General features: G+C 36.7%; 1 protein-coding gene and 1 long non-coding RNA gene across 9 annotated transcripts in view; one reads left to right on the plus strand and one right to left on the minus strand.

The window, feature by feature from the left end:
- The window catches only part of LOC135321684 (uncharacterized), a 30,264-nt gene that overhangs the window by 570 nt on the left and 6,940 nt on the right, over positions 1–22,754 (plus strand). The window contains exons 2-4 of the long non-coding RNA XR_010381658.1: positions 5,306–5,526; positions 11,324–11,351; positions 20,506–20,627. This is a non-coding gene — a long non-coding RNA (uncharacterized LOC135321684). The remainder of the gene's footprint in view (positions 1–5,305; positions 5,527–11,323; positions 11,352–20,505; positions 20,628–22,754) is intronic.
- The window catches only part of CCDC126 (coiled-coil domain containing 126), a 56,907-nt gene continuing 46,263 nt past the window's right edge, over positions 12,111–22,754 (minus strand). For all 8 annotated transcript variants that reach the window (XM_064487497.1, XM_064487498.1, XM_064487501.1 and 5 more), the window contains one exon: positions 12,111–13,930. In XM_064487497.1, coding sequence (XP_064343567.1) covers positions 13,746–13,930 — 185 coding nt within the window. In that variant the 3' untranslated portion in view covers positions 12,111–13,745. The remainder of the gene's footprint in view (positions 13,931–22,754) is intronic.

Below are 22,754 nucleotides of genomic sequence, written 5' to 3' on the forward strand. Positions count from 1 at the left end.
TGAGCGCCGTCTAAGACTTACCTGGGAGGGAGAATCGGCAAACAGTAAGAAAAATAATTCTTTGAATTCCAATACTTTGTTTCAGAAATACTTCCCTGGATAGTTAAGGACCCAAAGGCAAAATATGATATAGACAGATTGTGTAGGTGCCCCCCTTTTCAGTGCCCTTTTTTTCCCATCTAGAGTCGGTCCTCCTACACAGGCAGGCAGGCAGGTCTCACTCCCAATTTGACACTACTTTTTCATTACTTACTCTCCACCAAAGTGTTACCTCAGAACTCAACCTTCGCCAATAAACTTTGACGCCTTCCAGACACATTTGCAATTTATAGAGACTTTTGAAGGTTAAAAAGCCCTTACAGTCAGGTAAAGGTAGAGGAATGACCCTGAAATGGGGTTATTTTAGGGGAAGAGCTCCACTGAGTACTTTCTCCAATCACACCTGTGGCTGCTGCTGCCAGTTTTTAATCTTTTTATGAACAACTAGCCCTGTTTTTAACTAACAGCAGCTGCACTAATAAAATGCCAGGCTATGCGAACTTATAGAAAAGTGGCAGAGGACTGTGTAGCCAAGTACAAGTTAATGAATCTAGAGGGAAATAATTAAAATCGGCTTAGTGCAATTGTGGGCTCTTCCAGGAAGCTGCTGGAGCAATAAACTGTTCTGACCAAAGACATTAACAAAAACTTCAGGCATGACAAATTAGACTACGAAATAAAATAGAAAATGTTATCCTAACCTTGCAGAAAACTGACATCTTTGCTAATTAGAATGCTGTATATGGTTTTGACCTCTGCTTTAACTTTTTAAAGTATAATTGGACTATAATTTATTCCCAAAGGTATCTAAATTGATCTAGGAAATGTGATGGACAGAGGGACATGAAAGAGAGAGATACTTGCCTTGTCAAGTGTTAGACCTTTTACATATTTCTTCCTCATAAAATAAGATGAGAATTATCAGCATTTTGCAATGATGTGTAAGTTAGGAATGCTTTCTTCTGCAAAGAACAGAATAATCCAAGTAACAGTGGCTTAATTAAACAGGGTTTTTGTTGTTGCTGTTATTCTAAACAAGTGTTGGGGTAAGTTATTGCTGCCATTGATTTAGGGCATTTTCCCCATAGTTGCACAAACTCCTGAAATTATATCCAAATGCAAAGAAGAAAGAAAGATAGCAACCAACATCAGTTATTCCTTTTATCAAGTAAGAAAGTTTTCCTAGAGTTTAGCTCTTATAAAAATTTTTCACTTTTGTGTCATTGACCAGAACTATGTTTCATGGTCATCCCTAGTTGTATAAAGGAGGCTGGGAAAACAAGTACAGGACTAAGGTTTCCCAGGCTCTCTGATGAAGGTGGTCAAGGAGACTGTGTGTTTGGTTAGTCTGTCTATAGGGTCTGCCCCAGCTCACCCCCTGAACCGTGTAATACCCATACACACCCTTCTTTCCAATGCAGGCATTTTATACTGAATGCATCATCAGACCCCTAAGGAAGGCAACCCCAGAGTCTCAGCCAGCTACTGCGACTGGCTTGAAGTCTTCTCTGTCATTCACTCTTAAGTTTGGCAGTTGATAGCTAAAAGACCAGAAAGTTGCTTCTCCCCCACCCCAAAATACCCAGTATTACAATGTTGAGGGTAGAATATGATAATTACAATTTTAAAAGCTCTCAGAAAAGGGGAGAATGGGATCTAGTTCTATCTTGTATATATTTTTTAGCTTAGCGGTTTTTAGCATTTATTCTTTTTTTTTAATTGTAGTCTAGTCAGTTTACGATCTTGTATCAATTTCTGGTGTACAGCATAATGTTTCAGTTATACACATACACACATATGTTCATTTTCATATTCTTTTTCATTATAGTTTACTATAAGATATTAAATATAATTCCCTGTGCTATACAGAAGAAGCTTGTGTATTTATTTTATATATAGTAGTTAGTATCTGCAAATCTCAAACTCCCAATTTATCTCTTCCAACCCCATTTCCCCCTTGGTAATCAAAAGTTTGTTTTCTATGTCTGTGAGTCTGTTTCTGTTTTGTATATAAGTTCATCTGTCTTTTTTTAAAGATTCCACATATAAGTGACATCATATGGTATTTTTTTTTCTCTTTCTGGCTTACTTCACTTAGAAGGACAATCTTCAGGTCCATCCATGTTGCTACAAATGGCATTATTTTATTCTTTTTTATGGCAGAGTAGTATTCCATTGTATAAATACACAACTTCTTTATCCAGTCATTTATTGATGGACATTTAGGTTGCTTCCATGTCTTAGCTACTGTAAATTGTTTCAGCATTTATTCTTGTCCTATATATATATATTTAAGGCTACAAATTTCCATCTAATTATTGCTTCGTTTGTATCTTACAAGTTTTGTTATCTAGTGCTTTCGTTATTAGACATTTCTGACTTGTATTTTCCATTAGGATTTCTTTTTTGATGTGTGACTTACATAGATGTTTTGAAATTTTCCAAACATACTGTATTTTTTAAATTTACCTTAGTTATTGATTTCTAAATTAATTGCATTGTGGTCAGAGAATGTGGTCTGAATGACTCCTATTGTTTGAAATTGTTTGAGATGTGCATCATAGCCCAGTACATGGTCAATTTTTGGATATGTTCCATATGTGCTTGAAAAGAATATTCTTTATATATGCATTGTAATAAGCTTGTTAATTGTTCAGATCTTCTATAAGTGCTACTGGTTGTCTGATCCAGCAATTATTGAAAGAGGAGTGTTAAAAGCTTTCATCTGATGATTTGGGCCATTTCTCCTTGTAGTTACATCAGTTTTTTTCCATTAATATTTAATATTTTTAATATTTTACTATGTACCTCTAAAAAAATAGATACACTTTAAAAATACTGCTGTATTATTCTAATATCTTAAAAAATAATAATGCCCAGTGTTCAGATTTCCCCAATTGTCTCAAATATGTTCATAATTGGTTAGGATCAGGAGCCAAACAAGGTCCACATTTTGCATTTTGATAAATGTCCCTGTTTGGGGTACCCCTTGTGTACCATTTCGGATCCTCTTGGATCATCCATCCCTTATTTCAGACACAGCTGCACTAGCCAGTTCTTTGTGGGGACTCCAGCCAGCTTCACACAAGTGCAAGCTGACAGGGCCAGGCCCTCAGGCCACAATTCATGCCTTTCCCCGCCTGTACCTGCGGCTCTGTTCACAGTGTAGGGAACAGCTTGTTCTTCATGCATGGACAAAAAGCAGAAGGGCAAGTTAATGCCCTGGGAGAAAACTTGGACCAGTGGGAAATGTGATCCAATAAATATGTCCCTCTTTCTCTCCTATGATGTTTCTGAGATGCATTTCATATGGCTCCTCAGAAGGTCCCATAGGATCGAGCAGTTTCCTGATCCATAACCTGTCCTTGCTCTTTTCCCTTCTCTGTTTTACTTCCTTAATCTCTGGGTTCACACTCCCACATAAAATATTCACACTTTCAGAAGGACCCAGGCTAAGACAGTGTCCAAAATCTATTTTAATCTGTAAGTTTAGCTTTTTTCTCCCCTTTAAATTTATTGAGGACACTGGGTCCATGTTTCCTGTTGTTTTTTCCATATTCTGAGTTTCACTGATTATAGTCCCGTACTTACTCTGTACTTCCCATGATCTAGAGTGCTGATCAGATTGAGGTTCAAAATTTTAGCTAGGACACCTCATAGGTGGTGGTGTACACTTCCATCTGGAGTATACATATGAGGTTCAGTTATCTCTGTAACGTTAAGATTTTTTGGTGGGGGGGTGGTTACTAGGTTTATTTATTTAATTTTTTTTTCCTTTAATGGAGGTATTGGGAATTGAACCTAGGACCTCATGCATGCTAAGCATGCACTCTACCACTTGAGCTGTACTCTCCTTCTCTGTAACATTAAGATTGATCACTGTGTTCAGTTGTTGCCAGGCTGACCCATGATGTTCCCCTTCCACTTTTCACCTAATCACTTCCTGCACTTTTTGCTTTATACATTTTGAGTACTAAACTTGTATTAGACAAATATTAGGCAATATGAATTTAGAATTGTAATTGTTACATTTGGTGCATTAAAACCATATATCATTGTGAAGTAAATCCATTTCTAGTGGGGTTTTTTTGTTTGTTTAAAGTCTATTTTACTTAATATTAATAAACCTACACCAACTTTATTTTGATTGTATATCTTTTTCCATCCTTTTATTTTCAGCGGCAAGAAGTAGCCAACACACATCAAAAACCTGAGATTTTCCAAACATTTACTTGTTAAAACTATAGACTTGTTATTGCTATAGACTTGTTATTGCTATACATTCTTGGTCCCAAAACATAACAAATGATAATTTGACCAATTTTTCCACTGTCATCACCAGCCTAGGAAAATTGTAGGTCCTCACTGCCTGCTATCCTAACTCCTCTACTCAGCCAGTTCCATGTTTTAGAGTCTCTTACGTTTAGGACCCCATTGTGGTACTGAGCTCTCTAAAGTTAGGAGTGCACTTTCCTAAAAATAATAGAAAACTTGACTTAAGTAGCCTAAAGAGAATGTAGCTGACTAAGCAGCTAAATATTGCTGACATCTCTGCTGTGTCCTTGGCCTTTCCTTCACCATCACAAACCACCTAATGCAGCATCAGCCTTCCTCCCTGCAGTTTCTACTTATCAAACTCCAGTCCTCAGGACTCAGCTCAGATTTCCTCTCCTCTGGAAAGAAGGTAACTCTGTTTCCCAGCCCTGCAATATTCAGCCCTTTAAAAACGTTGAAGTAGCTAATAGTATGAGAAGTTTTCACTAATATTTAGATAATTTCAGGTTTCTGGGTCTTATTGCTTATGCTGGCAATATTTCTGGAACACTCACCCTTGTGAATTTAGAATTGTAATTGTTACATTTGGTGCATTAAAACCATATATCATTGTGAAGTAAATCCATTTCTAGTGGGGTTTTTTTGTTTGTTTAAAGTCTATTTTACTTAATATTAATAAACCTACACCAACTTTATTTTGATTGTATATCTTTTTCCATCCTTTTATTTTCAGCGGCAAGAAGTAGCCAACACACATCAAAAACCTGAGATTTTCCAAACATTTACTTGTTAAAACTATAGACTTGTTATTGCTATATATTGTAATTTCTCTCCCTTGTCTACCATACAAACTCCTCACCTTTAAAATTCAGGATGAGAATCCAGGCTTCTATGAGTCTCCCTTGATTCCCACTTCCCAAAGACTGTTCTTTTTCTGAATTCTATTATTGAACTTAGCACTTTACATTGTACGACTGTCTCTCCTCTCTAGATGACAGATAAGTCCTTCGAAATGCCACAGGTAGCTCCAGTATTCATCAGGAGAACAAAAGAAGGTGAGCTTTGTGTCCATGGCCACAGAAGTCTCAGACCGGTCTACCCCATGAGTTATTGGATCCCATTGACTGCTCATCTTCTGAACCAGCTCCCTGGAGCAAGGAGTCCTTATTAAATAGGAACTCCAGGGCACTTATAACCTCCTATAATGAGAAGGTAAGTGAAAAACAGCCTTTCAGACAGGACTCAATCAGTATGAACACGTTGCAATGTTATCTAGGTTGTAAAATACCTTCACTTCTTTAAGCATTGTATGGCCTGCATCTTGGAAGACTTCATACTGACAAGGTTATTGGGTACCTAACACTGCACTTTTTTCAGGCTAACATGTTATGGGTCTCTGATGGCCTATGGCAGCATCACCTACAAGCCAAACATGGAGACACATGTCTTTGAGAACTCCAAGTAAAGTCCTGAGCCACTTCTACTTAGCTTAGGCTTCTAAAGAATGCATGGAGACTTCTATAATAAAGCTTTTCTTTTCTCTAGTCTATCAGGGGCACTGAGCAATTGCTGTAGTTCCTTGATTATGACAAAATCCCTCAAGTTACGGAAATCCCAGCCACATTCCACCCAGGGGAGGTTATAGAATAGACAGGAGGGTCTCAAATAGGTCACCCTGGGTGTCTTATCAAAAAGAGCCTGGCTTAACAACTAGTACTTCTGAGATTCTTCCCAAGTTCTATCGCCATTCCTCTCTGAACCACTAGCTATATCTGGCTGAGCAGACCGAAACACAGGAGTAAGATAATATTCTGAGAGACAGACATAACTCAGTGAATAGAGGATTCTTCTTTGTAATGGTGTAGGAATATCTCACTGGCCCTCACCAGTGCCTAGGACAAATATTCTATGCCAATTTCCAACAATTTCCTGATTCAAAATTTAGCATCTCGGGTAACTTAATACTGAAAAAGTAGGAGCTGGGAAACTCTAGCATCATTAGAAAGGAACACACAAAAAAGTAGTGTCTCAGAAGACAAGTGAAAGAAGTATTCCAAGAAGAAGGCAGTAAGCAAAACACAAAACTAATTTAAAAAGAAAATAAAAGCCAATGCCTAGAATTTGAAAACAAACTGACACAAATGTACCTAATGGTACATCAGTTTAGTGACAAAATCAGAGAGAAAAGAATTACTTCAATTGATCTTAGAACAAAATATTTTGACTATACAGTTCTTAGTGTTGTCAAAAACCTGAAACAGAATTTCATCAAGTCTTTAGATCTAACCTCTAGACAACAGGAAAAACAGAAGACGGAGGAGCAAATTAACAACCACAAGGATGCAGTTGCGACATTCTACTGGACTACTGTCCCACTTTCTTCAAGAAGTAAATGGAATAAGGGAATCAGTTCAGACTTGAAAAATGAGAAGACACCACGTGTGCAAAGAGTTGGGAGAAGCGCATTCCAGACGGAGGGACCGGCATGAATGCTGACTGAGTGCGTGAAGCAGAGTCCACAAGTGATAACGGCATTCCAGAGAAAAGGGCGATCTCTTAAGGCTGGGGACTGGAAACTTGGAATACTAAGTAGGTAAAACTTGAGAAGCACATTAGAAAAAAGGACCGGACTGAAACAAAGGAGAATAAGGGAAAGGCATTCCAGGCAAGGAAATGGAAAAGAACAAATCTGGACTATATGATATAAAGTTGGGCAGCGAGAGCCTGGCAGTAGGAAACAATAGGATTGTTTCACAGTTGTGACCAGCTCTGGGCTCGGCTTCACCTGTTTGGAATTCCAACAGGACATCCTAAGATGGCAAAGGGTCCCAACTGTGCTGGGAGTTGGGACACTATTTCTATGCAGCCAGCATTCATGCCTTATCATCAGCAAGAAATACTAGCTATTTTGCTTTTGCAGAGGCAAAAAATACTTTCCATCTAAGCTTTTGGGTTGTAAAGAAACCAATTCTCCCTACCTTGGCATCAGTGTATGTAAAGTGAAGACTCCATGAAGAAAGAGGTGGAAGGTACAGCTTAAGTCTTCCTGAGGGTAAAAGAACCCAGCTCATTATTTCCCTGATAAAGTTAACTGAGCAACAACAAGAAACACTTGCCTGTTTTAGAGTAGTCACCTTGGCTTCCTCTTTAACCTCAGGAAAACTTTCTTTCTAGAAACGGAAGGCAGAGCAGAGACTTCTGCAGTCTCTTCCACCCCTCAGCTGAGGCTCTGTCAGAAGTCACCTGTTTAGAGAAACAGCTACCTTTCTTCTGCTGTTAACCATGGTGATTTAGCACTACGTTTAAACCCCATATTGTTTTTAACATATGATATTTAGGAAAGAAGATAAAAAGAGGAATTAAATCATGTGGAGAGACAGAAAGTGATTTTTACTTGAACTCTCAATATTCATTTCACCTTCCCTGGGTGAGTTTAATTCCAAGTGCCACTTAGGTATTTTCCAAGGCAGAAAATGACAGCAGTCTGAAGAGAAAAAGAGAACAAACTACATTAATATGATAACCTCCCCTCAACTTCTGCCTGCCTTCCTCCTCCTCCAAGTGTGTCTTTGCCTGGGAGCTAAAAGGAGAAGGGCATCTGTAGCTAAAACTCATTCTTACAATTCAAAGTAAGCATTCTTTACACTTTTTCTATTAGTAACTACATCAGGTTCAGGAAGAATACCAAAGACCTGCCCTTTTATTGTATGGGAGTAATGGTGAACAATGCTAAAAACAGGACTTTCATGAAATTTTTTCCCTCACTTCTCCATGGAGAGGTCAAGTCCAGCCTGATGATCAGTGCATGGACCATGTGCAGTAGGCAGAAGTCATCCAGAGAAAGAGAAAAGGTGGATCCAGAGCTTCCACAATTTAAAATGCTCTCAAATCAACAGGCAAGCTTTGGAGAAATGGCTAGAGGTTTTTCAAGGCTCTGCCAGGTAGTATCTTGTGAAACTCGAGTTATTCTGTGAAACACTCTTAAATCAGACACTATCAAGTAAATATCAAGACAATCTCAGGCTCCTTTAAGTCACCAAATGATCTATCTATGAAACCTAAAGAGATTACAAGGAGCAAAATAACAGACCAAGAGTGTCATCTTGAATCCCACTCTGTCTAGCCTCCAGGAAGTGGAAATATTTTGGGCCCAGGAAGTCCCTAACCTAAGCCTTGCAAATACTAGATTTTACGCTGATGGAGAACTGCCAGTGGGTGAGTTAATAGTGCCCTGAATCCCATGGTGTGCAGAAAAAATGGCCTTGAGGGGAGACTGAGAGATTCTCTTCACCCTGGGCAACATGCACTAAGCCGGTCCCTCCCTTCATTCCAGGATGGAACATAAGATACACGTTGCAGCAAGCTCGTTCATAAGCTCCTGAATACCACAGCATGTGTTCATCTCCCTTCACCCCCAAACCCCAGGCATCCTGGGCCATCAGCCTAGGTGTGGGCTACCGCCCAGTGCCTGGGACCCTAACACATGTTGTGTGCACTCTGCTGACCCCAGCCTTTGAGAACAGAGTAATGAGTTCTCTCTTGGATCAGAGGAGAGAAGTCCCTAACAAGATACAGGGAGGAAAGGGAATGCGTCAGTTTACTTAAACCAAGATTAGCAGAACTGCTGGTAAGGCATGGTAGTCACGAGCAGAGACTCTGGAGACCAGCCCTTCTGGGTCTGCATCTCTGCTGGGCAGTCTGCAAGGTCCGTGACCAGAGCCCCCATAGCCCGCATCTCTGCCCCGGGGTCCATCTACAGAATGGGGGTAACAGAACCTACCTCACAAGATTGTTTTGAAGATTAAACACCATACATGACGAGCACAGTGTGCAGCACAGCCCTTAGTAGGTGCTCAATAATTATGACTGTAACAATCTCATTACATGAAGGATATTATTAAAAAGATTCTCCAAATCATTCTTGCCCTAAATCATTCCTCCCAGAGCACATTCTGGTTGGAATAGTTTTTAATATACAAGGTATGGAGCCTCCTCCAGGAGGCAGAGGCCACAGCCCTTCTTACCTGGCAGCGGTCCCCTTCTGTGCTCCTGCTTCAGCCACCCACTCAAAGCTTTTGGTCTGAAACACCCAGTTCAGATTTCAAGAAAAGAATAAAAGGGAATTTTTTTCTTCCTTTTCAGACTCATGAAGATGAAAAACAAGCAAATAAAGAACACATTTATCTCAAAATTGAACATAACTTGTTCTGTGTTTGAACACACCAGTGGTTCAAAATGTTTCCTTTTCTCAAGTTTTGGTATTGTATCTACCATATCACCCTTCCACTTTAAAAAACTCCTTAGAGGGGGGAGGGTATAGCTCAAGTGGTAAAGTGTATGCTTGGCATACACAATGTCCTGGGTTCAATCCCAGTACCTGCTCTAAAAATAAATAAAGAAGTAAACCTAATTACCTCCCCCCAAAAAACAGACAAACAAACAAAAAAAAACTCCTTAGAACCATAGTTTATTTCTTTGCCCCCAAAAAATTGATATTAAAAATGTCTAATCAGTATTAGATATTAAAGAAAGAGTGGGTAGGTGGATGAATTAAGCACCCAAGACAGCTAAAAGAAAAATAATGATTTATTTAAGTGAATGATGATGCTAATCAACATTTAGAAGCAATGTGAAGTTACACTTGACCTACTAAGGATTCACTTGAGGTCCTAAACTAAACTCATTCTGGAAAGGTGTTTTAAAGACACTGACATTGGTAAAAATCTAAAAAACAGTGATTTTAAAAAATCTTTATGGCTTAACTTCCTTATTTAAATGCAAACTAATATTACTGATTCATTTTAAGCCACAAGCTATAAAACAGCAAACTTGATCTTACCAAGCACAAGTCTGACCATGAAACAATCCCCTCCCAACTCTTAACCCAATTACAGAATAGCCACTGTACATTTTATTCCCAGTCTTTTCCCTACTGTGCAAAATGCTTCTAACCCACTGCTCATGATATAAAACAAGGTCTGAGGATGAGCACCAATTTTGGATTTTCTGTTCTTTTGGTAGATATTTCACCACCCTGTCTCCCCAAATGGATATTAATCACACTTTATTAGGTTACCCTCTAACACTTAAAATAAAAATGACAGCATGAAATAATGCAAAGACGGCAGGCTTTAAACTTGTCCCACACCTAGGTCTTAATCTTTTATCTGCAACCAAAATGCCTAACAATTGAGTGAAAGATATAGCAACTGTAATATAGCCACACAATGAAATAACCATGAAAGTTATATACTTAGTGACTTGGAAAGAAGTTCATGATATGTTGTACAAAGAGAATATATATATATTTATATATATATAGGCTTATATAGATGCACAAAGCAAAAAGTATAAAATGGCTTAGGAACTTGCTTTAACAAATACCTATCAGGCACCTACTATGTGCCAGACACACAATGTATATGTGTACATAAATGTATATGCCCAGGTTATATCAGTGAATTAGATTCTAAGAAGTGTCAGAAAAAACACAGTAACTTACTATATGCAATTTGTCAGGTATAACAGAACAATGAAGAAATGTAAAAGGGTGAGAAGAGTGCTAGAGGCATGCTATTTTAGGTAGGTGGTCAGAGATAACTTCAGTGAAGAAGTAACATTTGAGCAGACACCTGACTGATGTGAGGGAGGGAACCATGAAGATACCTGGGAAGGAGAATTGCAAATAAAGGAATAACAAGTTTGAAGCTGTTTGGTATGTCCTAGGAAGAGAAAGATCACGTGGCTGAAAAGGAATTAGGAAGGAAGAAGGTGGTAAAAGATGAGGTCAGGAGGCAGTCAGGGGCAAATTAGAACTTTTGTGGCCACAGTTGAAGTGCTTTACTTTAAATGGAAGTGAGACATCAGTAGAGTGTGAGCAGACAAGATCAGATTCCCATTTATATCCTAAAATGTCAGTAAGTGGTTATCCCTGAGTAGAAAAATTTCAAATCCCCCCACCCATTTATTCTCATTCTCATATTCATTTCTTTCTCTCCTCTCTCTCTAGCTCTTGAGCTCTTTCACACGATGAAAAGGTAAGAATTCTTACCAAAAGGTAAGAATCAATTTTTTAAAATGATTTCAATTAACTGCTATATTTATTTTTGCCCTTTTCATTATATCATGTCCCTCCTTTCAGGTAAACATTTCTCTAAAATTAAAAAAAAGGGAAAACCGTGTAACTACATTGTTAGCTATTCAGCTCAAAGTGTTAAAAACAGGACAGTGTCTACAATTAAACCAAATGTGCAAGTCAGAGGTTCCTATACAAACTGTTAACACTTTAGGATTCTAAGACATAATTAAATGAGATGAGGCAGATTCTTTAAATTCATAATGAGGAGGAATATAATGTCACTAAAAAGGTAAACCTGAGCCTCTACGGTCCACCTAACTTCACAGTCAAGGTCCTAAGTGTTTTTTGAAGATAAATGAGACCCAAGTTATCATTAATTATATATGTTTAAATGGCTTTTTTTTTTAACCAGTGTAGTGTTTAAACTCAAAGATACCCTGAAATAAATGTGAAAGTTTTCAGTATCCTTGGTGATGCCCTCTGTGCTAATGTCCCGATTAACTGAGATTAACTGACGATACAAATACTAAGGCATGACTTTTTAAAACTTAACAGTAAACTTCAACTTGAGGGTACAAACCTCGGAACCACCTCCCATCACAACCCCCAGGTTTGTTCCCATCGATCCCTGAACTCAAGACTCTCAGAACCTGAACAAGGCAATCTTTCATTTTTCTCTAATGTACTATCACCATTAAAGAAAAAAAACTTGTAACACTTTAAAGTACAAATAATACATTTTATTTCATCCCTGAAAACAAAAACAAAAAATAAAAATGTCCACATCTAATAAGAGAGACCAAACAATTATTCCAAACTTCACCTGGAAATGTAAATAATTTCTTCACATAAAGGTAGGGTACAGGGAAAAGTTTGGAAAGCTACCTTTCATGAAACAGTATTTTCTCATATTTATTTTAATAAAACATTATAATTATTGCTACTACATGTGGTAGCATATTGTAATAATGAACAACACAATATCCAAAATTAAATTCAATACAGTTTAAATCTAGAAGCTAGCTGCACTTCAGCAGTTATTATAGAGAATAAATACTATGAAATATAGGGCACCATATGGCAATTAAACTTGCTACAAGGGAAATTTAAATAAGGGTGGACTTCGCTCTATACTAGAATTACCCCAAGTTAGGATCTCTTGTGCTATATACAATAGCTGTCTTCCTGAAAAGATAGTCCATCTTTATAATTTAAATTATATTTTAAACGTTCTTAATTATTTTTAAGTGGTCATTATATAAAATGAATATCTAGTATATATGTTATACAAATCCAAAATTTCATAAAGCAGATACTCTACATACTCTAATGTTAACATTTTCCAAGCAATTTAATGCAACACAAATACCTTTATTATATACATTTGGATAAAGTCCCTAAGAGTCCCAGTCTCACAGATATGTTTCCCCCTCCCTTGCCAAAAAAAAAAAAAAAAAAAGCAAAAATTACCCAAATATGGAAATAATGTGCTTTCTTGACAGCAAAATCACTCAAAGGGTTACACTTTCAAATTAACATTCATGTATGTGAAAAATCATGAATAGTTATTTTTAATCTTATCACAAAAATATCTTTTACTCTTCAGAATATAAGTATATAAGAAAATGTTACATGGTGAGATTAAAGGTTACTACTTTAGTGTTATTTAATTGTTCCAATGTTTAGAATAGGTTACGGACAGTGGCTACTACCCATTTCAAGATTCTACTCTTACAAATGTAATTTTTTAAATATACAATAATTAACCTCCAGTTATTCTGAAGGGATAGTGCAAAATGAAGACATTCTTTGGGTCATGACTTCAAAACATTATTTTCAACATTATACTTCTTTTCTCTCTGCTCGTAATCTGGTAACAAAATACAGTATGGGAAATCACATTTTCTAACAGTATTAGTCCAACAGTTACATCTACTGAGAACAAGTGACAATGATTCAATGATATTGTTCACTTTCTGAAAAACATGTTATATATTTAAATAAATATTTTATTTTATAGAAGTGAATCCATGTCTTTCAGTGTTTTTGTTTCAACTTGATCTCAAACACAAAGATTTACACAAAGGTCACCTACCTGCTTACTTCATCAACCATGTTAATCAAATTCCCTTTAAGGATACAGTAGAGCATTGAAGAAATGTGCCTGAAAGCAAACTAGTAACTTTAAAAATGTATATACAGAATTAGAGTTCCATGAATCCAGCATATTCCTTGAAAATGCGTAGAGCTTTCGTTGTGAAGTATTACTCTATCCTAGCCAGCGATTTAAAAGCTTTTCTGCCATAGGATGTAATCCATGGTGAATGGAGCAGCACAGGGTGATCCTCGACTGCTATCTAATGCTGCCTGATGCATTTATCCTTTTATTTGTGGTTACTGGCACAAGGTTCCCACTGGTACCATTGGTAGTGTTGGTTGCTGAGCCATTCACAACAATATAGTCAACTTTGTTCTCCAGCTTTACCAAACGTTGTAAAATGTCATCCAAAAGGACAGCAATGGTTCTTTTTAGATCCGCTAGGGGGAAAATGAGAATAAACAATTCTTAAACATTGAGAGCACTGAGTATCTGTGTTTTCATAGTTTGAAGGGAAAAGTGAACAATTACCAGGTCGTCATGTAAGAGAAAATATACTAGAGAGAAAGCACTCATGCCACACATAGGAAAAGCCTGACTATTTTAATTAACAGCATCACATACAGAGCTTCTTAAAGGAATTTCAGAGGTATAAATGTGAAATTCATTTTTCTAGTGCAATAAAACAGATTTAAAGTCTGGTCTAAAATGTTAATCTCTCTGAAAGGAACCCGTTTACTCTGAGTTTCTTAAGCAGCCTGTAAAGACAACTGGACTAGGCAGGAAAGGTAAGAAGCTAGCTGAGCTAAGTATGAAATTCAATAAAATGTAGAAACAAGCAACCTGGAACCTCCACAGGCTGAAGTGTAAGAGGAACTTGGACCCAGAGCAGATGCCAGGAACCTGATTAGTGCAGTAGAGATACTAGTTCTGACTTAAATTTCTTCCAGAAAATGATGGAGAAGACTGTATCTCCTAATCTCTTTGGGAGGTTACAGGGTTTCAGTAGAATTTACCTGGCCAGAATGAAATTATAACCCCTTTCTTCCTTAGAATTCTCTTTTCTCATGCTTCCCAAAGGCACCTAGCACACCTAATACTCATTCAGTGTTTATTTTTTATTGTTATTTTTTGTTGATCCTGGACCAAACAAGGCAGCTCAAACCCTAATCTGTCATCAGGGGAAAAATCATCTAACAACAACTGATAAATTTACTGGTGGTTCTGTTACTAAGCTATCAGAAAAACCACAGCAGAAGAAAAAATAGGTAAGTTGGACTTCATCAAAATTAAAAACTTCTCAACATCAAAGGATATTACCCAGAAAGTGAAAAGACAATCTACAGAATGGAAGAAAACATTTGCAAACCATGTATCTGACAAGGGCTTAATATCAAAAACATATAAAGAACTCCTAAACTGAACAACAAAGATAAACCACTCAATTTTTAAAATCAACAAAGGACTTGAATAAACATTTCTCCAAAGATATGCAAATGAACAATAAACTCATGAAAAGACACTCAACATCACAATGAAATACCGCTTTACACCTACTAAGACGGCTGTAATCAAAGAAAGGGAAAATAAGCATCATCAAGGATGTGGAGAAACTGGATCCCTCGTACATTGCTAGTGAGAACATAATATGGCACAGCCACCATGGAGAACAGTTTGACAGTTTCTCAAAAAGCTAAATATAAAATTACCATATGACCCAGCAAATCCACTCCTAGGTATATACCCCAAAAGACTGAAAGCAGAGACTCAAAGAGACACTTGTACACCAAGGTTCATTTCAGAATTAGTCACAACAGCCAAAAGATGGAAACAACCTGTGTCTATTAACAGATGAAAAGATCAATAAAATGTAGTATACACATACAGGGACTTTTTATTTTTTACTTAGCTGTAAAAAGGAGTGATGTTCTGATACACGATACAAAAAGGATGAACCTTAAAGACATGCAAACTGAAATAAGCCAGATAAAAAAGGAAAAATATTGTACGATTCCACTTATTTAGACTACATAGAATAGACAAATACAGAGACAGAAGGTAAATTAGAGGTTACCATAGGCTAGGGGAGGGGCGGATGGTGAGTTACTGCTTAATGGTCACAGTTTCTTGTTTGGAGTGATTCAAGTTTTCAAGTTTTAGATAATACTGATGGCCGTACAACACTGTGAATATAATTGATGCCACTAAATTGTACACCTTAATAGTAAATTTTGTTATATATATTTTACCATAATTTTCTTTAAGTGGAAAAAGAAAAAGGGTATCTGAAAGGAGTAGTGAGAGTAGTGATGATAGGTGGTTGTAAAGGGTAATTAGAGATAAAACAACAACAAAAAGAGAATGTAATGTAAAGTAAGGGGAAAACATTATTTGGAGAAAGTCTAGACATGAGGAAGTCAGGCCATGTATCCTCCGGCACCATTCATCATGAACATTTAAAATATTCTAGTTTAGTGGGTATGTACAAGAAGTAAAAGAAGTGCAAGAAAAATCCTTTGACAGAAGTATTTAGAGATGACATGTCACGATATATACAACTTCTTTCAAATGATACCCCCCATAAAAGCACATATATTTGTATAGAGAAGGAAAGATAAAAACCAATATAGAAAAAAGTTTTGCAAATGATGAATCTAGATGAAAGATACATGATGTTTACTATATAATTTTCTGTAGATTGAAAAATTTCAAAATAAAAGACTGAGGAGAGGAGACTTTTTTTTGTTTTAGGAACTTTATCCTTTTTTTTAAAAATTGAATTATAGTCATTTACCATTAAATTAACCTTTTTTTTTAATGGAGGTACAGGGGATTAAACCCAGGACCTCATGCTTGCTAAGCAAGCGCTCTATCACTAAGCTATACACCCATTTCTTTACTAAGACCATTCAATCAAGAGTTATAATAGTATCTGGTAAGTAAGAGAAAACTAAGTATTTTCAAAAATCTTTCAGCAACAAGACTAAAAGATAACTACTGTATTTGTTTTTTCCTGGCAGCCACCTCTTATATAATATTCAAAGAAGTAGCAACCTAGGCCAGAGAAGGCTAGACAAAATAGACTGGGGTAGGAGAGCTTATCAGCATTTTAACATAATATGAAGCTAAAGCCCTCAGAGGTTTGACACCAAGCTGAAGTGTGTCATGAATTGTAAAGGTACAGCCTAGTCATTGATTAGTTACACTTAGGAAAAGTTGGGTTTAATCAGAAACAACTATATGATGATTTTACTTTAACAATGTTCTAAATTATCATTAAATATCCTTTAAAATTTTCTAAAATAAATTTTAATAAAGTATTTTAGAAGACTAAGAGGTTTTAATTATATTGCTCCATGATACAAAATCAGTTAGCTGAAAAAACAAAATGATTCATTTGCATATACCAAAACTTCCCCTTCTCTAGATTCAGAATATAATTTTATGTTTACATTTCATGGGACTATATATTTATGGGAATTATATGTTTATATTATATGGGATTCCACAGAACTTCCCCATAAAGCCCTATCACTGAAGGTGCTAAGCAATATGAACTCCTTCCCTACCAGGGGACCCTGTGCAGAACCCCTAAAACCAACTTCAAAGTGGAGACCATATGATACCTTTACGTAGCTCATCCAGCCTGATGCTTTATCACACAGTAGACAGCCAACAAATAGTTTGAAATGAACATTCGCTGAATGTCTGACTCATGTTTAGCAGGTGGTATCATTGTTGAGATTAATGTGAAGAGTCAGATTTAAGAAATAAATCACTTTAAGGTTGCTCTATTCCAGCTTTAAATTTCCCTACTCTGGGAGAAGAAATCAAATAGTTTAAGGGGGAAAAAAAAGGCAGGCTAATACAAAAGCACATAAGAACATAAAGACTATGAAAACAGCACCTAGCCCAATTCTTTCACAGTTTACAAAAATCAAAAGGAGGATATAATGGAAACTTTTAAAAAATAGTAACAGTAATAATAATAATAATACAAAAAAAAAGGAGATTACAATGCTATTAGATAAACTAAAGATATTGGCTATAAAAAGATTCAAACTACACTACACATAAGCAGGGACAGTGAGGCACAGCAGGAAGCCATTATCATCCCAAGGCCTAAGGAACAGAGGGAGAAAGCAGTGATGTTACCAGAGCCCAAGTCCAAGGACACTAGTGGAACAGAGCCAAGGAGGCAGTCTGGCCGAAGCTGGTGCTACAAAGGAGACACACCTCCTGAGGCAGACAGGGAGAAAAATACCGTAGCCTTTCCCTTCCTCCTCCTTTTCAAACTCCTGCCAATGCTTTCTATAAGCTGAATCCAAGGAGAAGTTAGCTGATTTAGGAACTTAGAAAATGCCATCTACTGGAATAACCCTCCCTTGAGATACAAAACAGAACACAGAAAAGGTAAAGAATAAATCTGAAGCCAACCAGGTAAAGGACCAGGACAAACAGCAAGTACACATGCCTTTGTGGACCCCATACTTATGTGTCTCTGTCTTGATTTATCTCTTATTTACATCTTGATAGGTTTTGTTATTTGTATTCTTAATGTGGAGAGGCAAATATAAAAATAACTGTGTGTACACAAAAAAGGAATACAACTGTAGTAAAACGCAAAACAACTGGATGAAAATAAGTGTTTAAAGTATAAGTCAAAAACTCTTCTTTATTAACATTTCTAAAATTAATATTTTACCACCACTAACATCTGCTTAATTATACAAGGAAGAAAAATTAGAAGTCACTTCTTAATTATCAAAGTAAATTACCCACTGTAAAGTTTTATTATGAAGCTAGCAATAAAACAAGAATGCTTCCTAAGAAACATGAACTAATTTAAATATCAGAGCAAAATGTTAGGTAAAAATGGTTTCAAAAGCCTCATAAACTCTATAATTAAATGTAAATTGTTTAATATTTTACATTTTTAATACAGCTACCTTCCCCACTGACTGCTGAATAAATCATGTCAATTCACCAAATATTTCTATTCCTTCCAATGTAAGATTGCAAGCACATCGTTTAGACCTCAAGCATAGATCAAGACACATGTTCCCATCAAACTTTAAATACAAATTAAATGCCTAGGTACATAAAATAAGCCTAATTTTTTTAAGTGAGAAACAAAAAGCTAGAAAATAGACATAACTAAATGATACAAATCATAAATAATCTACCTTTTTAATAGCCACAACAAAATCACTTCTAATAGGAATTCTGAGACTGTCCTTTAATATGTCTAGAATACAAGAACTCCTTTTACAGGTTTGGTTTAGGGTTTTTTTTTCTTAATTGGTAGATAACTTATTTTGAGATAACTGTAGATTCACATATAGTTAAGAAGTAACAAATACAGAAATTCCTGTACCCTTTTACCCAGTTCCCTCCAATAGTGGTATCTTGTAAAACTATACAACCAGAATACTGACACTGATTCAGTCAAGATGCAGAATATCTCCTTCACCACAGGGATCTCTGTGTTGCCCTTTTATAATAACACCCACTTCCCTCTCATTAGCCTGTTACTATGATGGATTACACTGATTGATTTCTGAAAATTAAACCAGGCTTGTATCCTTGGAATAAATGCCACTGGTCTTGGTATTTAATTCTTTTTGTATGTTGTTGAATTCTGTTAAGTTTCTCTTAAGAATTTTCACGTCTATATTCATGAGGGATGTTGGTCTATAGTTTTTATTACTTATACTACCTTTGCCTGGTTTTGGTATAAAGATAATACTAGCTTCATAACTAAACTCAGAAGCGTTCCTTCCTTTTATTTTCTGGAAAAGACTGTGTAGAATTAAAACTAATTCCTATTTAAATTTCTGATAGAATTCTCCAGTGAAACCATCTGGGCCTGAAGATTTGGGAGTACTTAAACTATAAAGTCAATCTCCCTAACATTTACAGACGTCTCTCGTTTTACTGCATTTTGCAAATACTGCGTTTTTCACAAACTTATGGTTTATGGCAACCCTGTCCCAAGCAAGTCTATTGGCACCATTTTTCCAACATTTGCTCACTTCCTGTCTCTGTGTCACATTTTGGTAATTCTTTCAGTATTTCAAACTTTTTCATTATTATTGTATTGGTTATGGTGACCTGTGACCAGATGGGTAGATGTGGTGGGAAGAGCAAGAGAACTAGAATTAGAAGTGGAGCCTGAAGATGTGACTGAATTGAGGCAATCTCAAGATAAAACTTTAACGGATGAGTTGCTTCTTATGGATGAGCAAAGAAAGTGGTTTTCTGACATAGAATCTACTCCTGGTGAAGATGCTGGTGTGGTGCGAACTGGTGTCTGCCAAGGCTCTGCGATCCCCATTCCTGGGCTCTCAGATGTCTGCCTCTGATCCCTCAAAATAACAAAATACACCCTTTTCTGATATGTGTTTGCCCTAGCAGAATTAATAGCCCTGAAACACGGCTAACCTCACTGTAGCTCAGGCTGACGTCTCAGCCCACATTTCCTCCTTACTGGAGTCATAAATCCCACTACCCTGCTTGTCTCACCCCATGTCTCCATCTTATTGGAGTCGTAAGTCCAACTATCCTCCTGTACACCAAAGCCCCCTACCTCACTTACAGCCCATCAAAACTTTGTTCCCCTATCCGTGTTCATTGCCCCTTCCTCAACACAAGACCCTGCATGTTCACCCTCGGTGTGTCTGTGTGGCCCACTGTTGCCTATAGCAGCGTAGCTATTAAACTTTTCCGTCTCTGGTAAATTCTTTTCCTGCCTGCGCACCAGCCTGCAATGTCCCCCAATGGCTGTGAAGGTTGTTGAAATGACCAAAAAATAATAAGAAGAATTATTAATAATAATAATTTAGAATATTACATAAACTTAACTGATGAAGCAGCAGCAGAGTATGAAGATTTTCTCTAATTTTGAAAAGTCCTACTGTGGGTAAAATGCTATCAAACAGCACTGCATGCTACAGAGGAATCACTCATGAAAGAGTCAACTGATGCGGCAAACTTCACTGTTGTCTTATTTTAGGAAATTGCCACAGCCATTCCAACCTTCAGCAACCACCACCCTGATCAGTCAGAAGCGACTGACGTGGAGAAAAGACCCTCCATCAGCAAAACATTTATAACTCAATGATGGCTCAGATGATGGTGAGCAAATTTAACAATAAAGTATTTTTTAATTAAGGTGTTTATATTTGGTTTTTTAGACATATGCTATTACACATTTAATAGACTATATAATGTATGCGTAACTTTTATATGCACTGGGAAACCAAAAATGTTGCATGACTTGCTTTATTGCAGTGGCCTGGAACCAAGTATTTCTGAGGTCTGCCTGTATAGGGCTATTCAAATTATCTACTCCATACTGGGTGAGTCCTGTGGTAGTCTGTAGTTTTCAAGGAACTGACCCATTTCACATAAGTACATGAGAGCTGTTCATAGTACTCCCTCCTTATGCTTTGATATCTGCAGGGTCTATAGTGATACTCACTTTTTCATTCCTGATACTGAAAATGTTATCTTTTCTCTTTTTCAGTTGGTCCTGCTAGAAGTTTGTCAGTTTTTTTCACCCTTTCAAAGGACAAGCTGTTTGTTTCATTGATTTTCTCTACTGTTTTTCTTTCCATTTCATTGATTTCTGTACTTGAGCATGTCCTTCCTTCTGCTTTGCTCTGGGTTTGTTTTGCTCTTCTTTTTTTAGGCTCTTGAGGTGGGAGCTTAGATTATGGGTTTAAGACTTCCTCTTTTCTAATGTATGCACTTAGTGCTCTAAACTTCCCTCTCAGCATGCTTTAGCTGTGTCCCACAATTTTTATGTTGTATTTTCATTTTCATTCAGGTCAGTGAATTTTTTTAAATTTCCCTTGAGACTTCCTCTTTGACTTATAGATTATTTGGAAGTGTGTTACTCAGTTTCTAATTATTTGGAGATTATCCTGCTATTGCTGTTACTAATTTCTAGTTTGAGTTCAATACAGTCACAGAATATACTCTGTGGTTTCAGTTCTTTTCAATTTGTTGAGATTAGTTTTATGGGCCAGAGTATGATCTATTTTGGTGAATGTTCCATGGACTCTTAAAAAAACGTCGTAAGAGCTTCAATATATGTAAATAAGATTCAACTGACTAGGTTGTATCCTTCAGATCTTCCGTATCTTTGCAGATTTTGTCTAGTTCTATTCCTGAGAGGGGAGGTGTTTAAATTCTCAACTGTAATTGTGGATTTACCTATTTAAAGTCCACCTCTCCTTCTTCCTCCTGTTTCTTTTTTTTTTTAATATTTTTAATTTATTTATCATCATATTATTTAATTATTTTATTTTGGCTGAGGGATGGGGGAGGTAATCAGGTTTATTTATTTTTGGAGGAGGTACTGGGGATTGAACCCAGGACCTCATGCATGCTAAGCATGCACTTTACCAATTGAGCTACACCCTCCCCCAATTGAGCTACACCCTCCCCCCTCCCTCCTCTGTTTCTATGGAAAACGCTAATACACCATTCTTTTACACTACCTTCATTTATAATACATTGCCTTAAATACTTCCTCTATATACATTTAGAATCACATCAGGCGGTTTTATAATTTATGCTTCAACCATCATAGTTTAGAAAACTCAAGAAAAGGGAATCTACTGAACTGCCCTAATTTTTATTTACTGTGTTCTTCTTTCCTTCCTGATAGTTCCAAGGTTCCTCCTTTTATCGTTTCTTTTCTGAGGGAATTCCCTTTAGCCATGTTAGGGTAGGTCTGCTGGTGACAAATTCTTCTTCCTTCATCTAAGAATATCTTTGGTTTCTCTTCATTCCAGAGAGGTATTTTCACTTGGTATAGAATTCTGGATTGTTTTTTTCCTTTGAGCATTTAAAACAAAACTTGCCACTGCTTTCTGGCCTTGATGGTTTCTGACGAGAAATCCACTGTCATTTGAATTGTTTTCTCACTATAAGTAGAGTGTCATTTTTATCTAGTTGCTTTTAAGATTTTTTCTTCCTAGCTGCTCTTTAAATTTCCAAAAGTTTAATTATGATGCATCTTGGCATGGGATTTTTTGGACTTATCCTACTTAAGAGTTCACTCAGCTTCTTGAATCTAAAGTATATGTTTCTTGCCAAATTTGGGAAATTTGTGGCCATTATCTTCTTGAGTACTTTCCCAGCTCTGCCCTAATTCTCCTCTCCTTTCAAAACGCTAATGACACAAATGTTACATCTTTTGTAATAGTCCACAGGTACCTAAAGCACTGGGTGTTTTTGTTTTTAAGTCTTTTT

This window comes from Camelus dromedarius, chromosome 7 (assembly GCF_036321535.1).
Source record: "Camelus dromedarius isolate mCamDro1 chromosome 7, mCamDro1.pat, whole genome shotgun sequence".
In the NCBI taxonomy this organism is placed as follows: Eukaryota; Metazoa; Chordata; class Mammalia; order Artiodactyla; family Camelidae; genus Camelus; species Camelus dromedarius.